Here is a 5,727-nt window from a genome sequence, read left to right as displayed (position 1 = left end):
ATGGTGAGCCTCTGGCCTCGCCCTGAGGCCCTGGCCCGCTTCTGCCAGAAGCTCAGCCGGGTGAAGACCCTGGAGGACAACATGATGGAGACGCCCTTGCACCGGTGCCTGACCACAGTGGACCTGGCCCTGCTCGGCATTGGCGGCATGGTAGGCTCCGGCTTGTACGTGCTGACGGGCACCGTTGCCAAGGAGACTGCCGGGCCCGCCATCGTCCTCTCCTTCATCGTTGCCGGCGTGGCCTCGCTGCTGGCGGCCCTCTGCTATGCCGAGTTCGGCGCCCACGTGCCCAAGACGGGCTCAGCGTACATGTTCACCTACGTCTCCATGGGCGAGATCTGGGCCTTCCTGATCGGGTGGAACGTCATCCTGGAGTACATGATTGGCGGAGCGGCTGTGGCCCGAGCGTGGAGTGGCTACCTGGATGCCATCTTCGACCACAGGATCAAGAACTTCACAGAGACCCACGTCGGGGCCTGGCACGTCCCATTCCTGGCCCGTTACCCCGACTTCCTGGCGTCTGGCATCCTGCTCGTCGCAACAGCCTTCATCTCCTTCGGAGCACGCATCTCCTCCTGGGTGAACCACGTCTTCTCTGCCATTAGCATGGGCGTCATCCTCTTCATTCTCGTGGTGGGGGCCACCCTGGCCAGGCCCCAAAACTGGGGTGCAGAAGAAGGGGGCTTTGCCCCATACGGCATCTCAGGGGTCATGGCTGGCTCTGCCACCTGCTTCTACGCCTTCGTGGGCTTCGACGTGATTGCCACGTGCAGTGAGGAGGCCCGGAACCCCCAGAGGGCCATCCCCCGGGCCATTGCCGTCGCGCTGAGCCTGGCCATGGGCGCCTACATCCTGGTGTCCGTGGTCCTCACACTGATGGTGCCCTGGCACTCCCTGGACCCCGACTCTGCCCTAGCGGATGCCTTTTATCGGAGGGGCTACGCCTGGGCCGGCTTCATCGTGGCCGCCGGCTCCATTTGCGGTAAGTCTGGGGGGCGTCTGGGGTGGGATGGCCTTCATGCCTCTCCCCTGCCTGCTCTCCTCCAGGGCCCCAGTCCATAGCTCCGTGGCTCCCCGAAGAGCCAGGCCCACCCACCTGCCGGGTTTCTTGGCAGGCTTTTTGCCCTGTTCAGAAGGGCTGCAGTGCCCCTCCTGAAGCTTCCTCACCGGTTGCAGGAGCCAGAATGGGCGGGCTCCTCTGGTATGTCTCCCCCCACCTCTTTGCCTTCAGCCCCACTTGCTACCCGAGGGCAGCCTCTGAGAGTTTATCTGACCCCAGACTGGCTCTCAGGCTGATGGAGGCCCCACCACCCCCTGAATGGCTTGCCTGCCTGCCCTGGTCCGTCCGTGGCTCCCCAGCCCCTCTGGGGCAGTTTGGCCCGGGGCTGCAGCATCCTGTGTGGAAGTGGGCTGGGGAAGCAGCTTCCTGCGTTCTTCTGTCTGCAGTGGGATTCTGCTGAAGCAGCTTTCGGCTGGGAGGCAGCAGGTGGGCAGGTGCGCCTCTCACCTGTGCCCTCTTTCTCTGGCAGCCATGAATACGGTTCTGCTCAGCAACCTCTTCTCCCTGCCCCGGATCGTGTACGCCATGGCTGAGGACGGGCTCTTCTTCCAGGTCTTCTCCCGCGTGCACCCCCGCACGCAGGTCCCCATGGTGGCCATCGCCGTCTTCGGCATCCTCATGTCCGCCCTGGCCCTCATCTTCGACCTGGAGGCCCTGGTCCAGTTCTTGTCCATCGGCACGCTGCTGGCGTACACCTTCGTGGCCGCCAGCGTCATCATCCTGCGCTTCCAGCGGGCCAAGGGACGCCCCCCCGGCCCCCCTGGGGGAGGCGAGGCGGGCCCGGCCCCTGCCGAAGGCACTGGTGCCGCTGAGCCGAAGGAGTACGAGTCTTTCTCTGATAAGCTGCAGCTGGTGAGCAAGGAGAAGGTCCAGCACCTGCGGGAGCCGGGGCAGCTGAAGGCGGCCTTCGAGCCCTACCTGAACTTCCTCGGCGATTTCTACCCGGGGGAAGTGGTCACGGTGGCTGTGATCGTCCTCATGGTGTCCGCCCTCTGCCTGTCGTCCATCTTGGTGTTCGGGAGGGACCAGCTCCACCTGCCCACCTGGAGCTACGCCCTGCTGGCCCTGCTCTTCAGCCTGGCCTTCGTGCTCAGCTTGCTGCTCATCAGCGTTCATGAGCAACAGCAAAGCACCGAGACCTTCCAGGTGAGGGGGCCGGCGCCCAAGGAGTGAGGCCCGGTCAAGCGAGGCCCTGCCCCTCCCGCCGCCTGGATGCACCCTCTCCTCAGGTGGCCCGGCCGTTCCCGGGAAGCGACTGGGCTGTGCGGGGAGGCTGCCCAAAACCGGTCTGAGGAATGTGCTTTGCGCCGGTTGCCCTGCCCATGGCTGCTGGCGCTTGGGGCTGCCAGTCTTGACAGCCAGTCAGTTGGCCTGCCAGGCAGGACGGTCCGCGTGCAGCCCTCGTGGGGCCCGGCCCCCTTCGCCAGCCCTCACAGAGGGCCCCATCCTGCCTGCGTGGCCTCATCCCCTTGCCTGTGCTTCCTCTCCAGCTGCCGCTGGTGCCCCTGACTCCCGCCCTGAGCATTTTCATCAACATCTACCTGATGCTGAGGCTGCACTACATGACGTGGCTGCGCTTCTCGGTCTGGCTGGCTGCAGGTGAGTGGCGGGCGCGGTTCTGGCTCGGGGCCGCACCCCTGCCGGCCCTCCCCCCGCCCTCGGTCTGGCAGAGTTCTTTGCGTGCCCGCTGCAAGCGCACGGACGGAAACGGGCTTTGGAGCAGGTGCTGGCAGGGGCCACGTGCCCAGGGCAGGGAGGGAGTGGCAAGGCACCACCACTCCGTGAAGGACTCCAGCAGGCCTCCGCCCTCCTCCTCATGAGGGGGGAAAACACTTAGGCGGCCAAACTCAACCAGTGAAGTGTTTTGGATGGTGGGGGAAGCACAGAGGCAACCCCAGGTGCCACCCTCTCCCTGCCTTCCAGTGGATGCCCGTCACCTCCTGGGCTCAGGGTTCTTCCCGCAGCTGCCTGGCATGGTGCCCTTGATATGGCACCTTGCGAGTAATGCCCGAAATCCACTAGCCATGGGCTTGCGCTAATGCTGATTCGTGAACGGCTCCTGCGAGATCATCCCGGGCCGTCCAAAGCACCCGCCTGCAGAGTGGCCTGCTCCTGGTCCTTCACAGCTTGCGGTGGGGGGGGGGGCGTTCTTGGGGGAGCTTCTGCAGGCTTCCCCTTCCTACAGGGGCCACACTGGCCTCCCTCTCTAGTGTTTACTTACCTTCATTTTTCTACTGCCCAATAGCTGAGGCTCTCTGGGCCATTAACAAAGGTTAGAACTAAGCAAAAGTTAGAAACACACACAGAACATTAACATAAAAGAACAAAATTGTAATGGCAGTTGCAATTGCTACTATTCAGCATAGAAACACAGCAGCTCTTCAGAGTAAAACAGAACATATAAAAACAAAGCTAAAACATTCAGCTGTTAAAATGATGGGAAATAGAAAGTCCTTCATGTGGTACCAAAAAAAGTACAGAGAAGGAGCCGGGAAAGCTCATTCCAAAACTGGAGTGCTACAGCCAGAAAGGCCCCCCTCCCGTAGCCACCCCCTCACTTCCTTGGGCAAGGGGGTCCAAAGAAGGATCCCCAAAGTGCTGTTTGCATTGTTTGAAAATGCAAAGCAGTGAAGGATCCCTATAACGGGAGCTATTGGCCTAAAAGCTAGATCTAGAATGACCAGTTGTCTGTTTGGTGCCTTGTAGAACTGGAATTTTAAAAATTATTCTTTTCCAATATTTTATAACTACCAGGTGTACCCAAGTCCTAACGAAGTGAAGTTCCACTTCAGCTCTCATCAGGGAAGAGAATTACTCCTGGGGAGGGCTAGAATTTGCCTTGAAGTTGGTTTTGGATTGCCTCCAGATTAGCCTCCTCCTGGCCCCAAGTGGGAGATGAGGGACAACCTGGCTTAGAAATAATTTCAGTGTCGGGTCAATCAAGCATCTGCCCTTTGTATAGAAAAAGTGTAAAACTGACCCGACCACCCCTAATGCTGAGGATTTAACTGTTGCAAGGTGAGCTGTCCAATTCAGAACCTCCATGGCAGCTACTCCAAGATACTCAAAGGTGCTGCACTGCTTGATTGTATTGCCAAGAATACTCCAGCGAGATGTTTCTCCTGAAGACCGTCCCTTGTGCTTTACATGGTTTATATTGAGAGCTTCTTTGCTGCAGTATCATCGTGACTGAAGTGAACGCAGAGGCGTGTAGGTACGACGAATACGGCTCCTGGAGTGACGTGCCACCATTTGCGCCTACACGAATCCCCTAGTGAGCCTACTGATCAAAGCATCTTTCCCTACACGCAAATAGTAGGCATGTTAGTACTGTACCCGTGCTATGCCTGCCTGCCATGCTGAGCATTGTGCAAGGAGCATTGCACCGTGTACAGAAGAAAAGGGCTGGTGCGAGCCAAGAACAGGATCAGCACGAGAGCATGAACGAACAGCAGCAGTCCAGCAGCGCCTGCTCCGTGCTCCCGGTGGCGAAGCTGCTGCCCACAGGGTCCCCAGCGGGATGGGCGTGAGGCCTCAGCAACCGGTGTGTGCAGGCAGGCCATCCCTGGGAGAGGAGGAAGTGCTTGGCTTGCCTGGATGGCCACCTCCCTCATGAAGCTGCCAGTCCTTTCTAAAGTCATCCAGAATGGTGGCCGTCACCACTTCCCCTGGCAGTGTGAAGAAGTGCTTCCTTTTACCTGTCCTGCCCATCCCACCCGTGAGCTTCATGAGATCACCCCAGGTTTGAGTGCGAGGGGAGAGGGAGAAAATGCCTCCCTCTCCACCTCCTCCACTCCAGGCATTGTTTCAAACCTCTGCCCTGTCGCCCCTTCCTCACCGTTTTTCTAAGCTGGGCAGTTCCCATTGTCACAGATGTTCTTCAGCCACTTCAGTCCCTTGATCCTTTTTGTTATCCTTGTCTGTACCTTTCCAACTCAATACCCTTTTTTCAAGTATGGTGACCAGAACCGAATATAATATTCCGAGTGTGGTCACACCAAATATTTGTACAGGGGAAGTCAGATCCTGGCAGTTCTGTTTTCTGCTCTCCACCTCTACCCACCCCAGGGTCCCTTTCTTGCTCGGTCTCTGCTCAGACGGCATTAGCGTATACCTGAGGCTGGCATTCGTCACCCCAGTGTGCTTACATTGGACTGAAATTGCCATTTGGGTGCCCACTCTCCCAGCTTGGAAAGATCCCTTTGGAGCGCCTCACAATCCCGTTGGGTTTTAAGCACCCTAAATAGTTTGATGCCACCACAGGCTTGTCCACTGCACTGCTTGCCCTCTGGATGATGCTTGAGCGTGGACGCCTGGCCCAGTGTGCTGCACAGAAGGCCCCGCGTAACTCCAGGCCACGGGTTCAGGTTCTTGTTGAACTTGCTTTTCCTCTCCACCTCCAGGCTTGCTGGTCTACTTTGGCTATGGCATTTGGCACAGCAAGGAGAACATGCGGGAGTCCCAGCCACAGACCATCAGCGCCCGCTACGTGGTCTTCCCAAGCAGCAGCCTGGAAGAGACGGTCCAGACCGTGCAGCCCAGCCCACAGCCCTCACAGGGGCTGGAGGAGACAGGTGAAGAGCAGGCCAAGAGATGAGTGGGCAGGCCAAGCCGGAGGAGTGCCTCCCCTTGTCCCCCCAGCCCACCTTTCTGCAGCATTTGGGCAG

The 5,727-nt window shown here is 59.1% G+C and overlaps 1 protein-coding gene across 1 annotated transcript; it reads left to right on the top strand.

Moving 5' to 3' along the window:
* SLC7A4 (solute carrier family 7 member 4) lies at window positions 1–5,727 on the top strand. Its single transcript, XM_044444251.1, has 4 exons — window positions 1–982; window positions 1,530–2,206; window positions 2,551–2,659; window positions 5,464–5,727. The coding sequence occupies exons 1-4, from the start codon at window positions 1–3 to the stop codon at window positions 5,655–5,657; spliced, it is 1,962 nt and encodes a 653-aa protein (XP_044300186.1). The 3' UTR covers window positions 5,658–5,727.

The sequence above is a fragment of the Varanus komodoensis genome, unplaced genomic scaffold (assembly GCF_004798865.1).
Source record: "Varanus komodoensis strain SLA01 unplaced genomic scaffold, ASM479886v1 scaffold44_3, whole genome shotgun sequence".
NCBI classification, from domain to species: Eukaryota; Metazoa; Chordata; class Lepidosauria; order Squamata; family Varanidae; genus Varanus; species Varanus komodoensis.
Note: the sequence above shows the minus strand (reverse complement) of the source record. Positions and strands in the feature narration are given on the sequence as shown.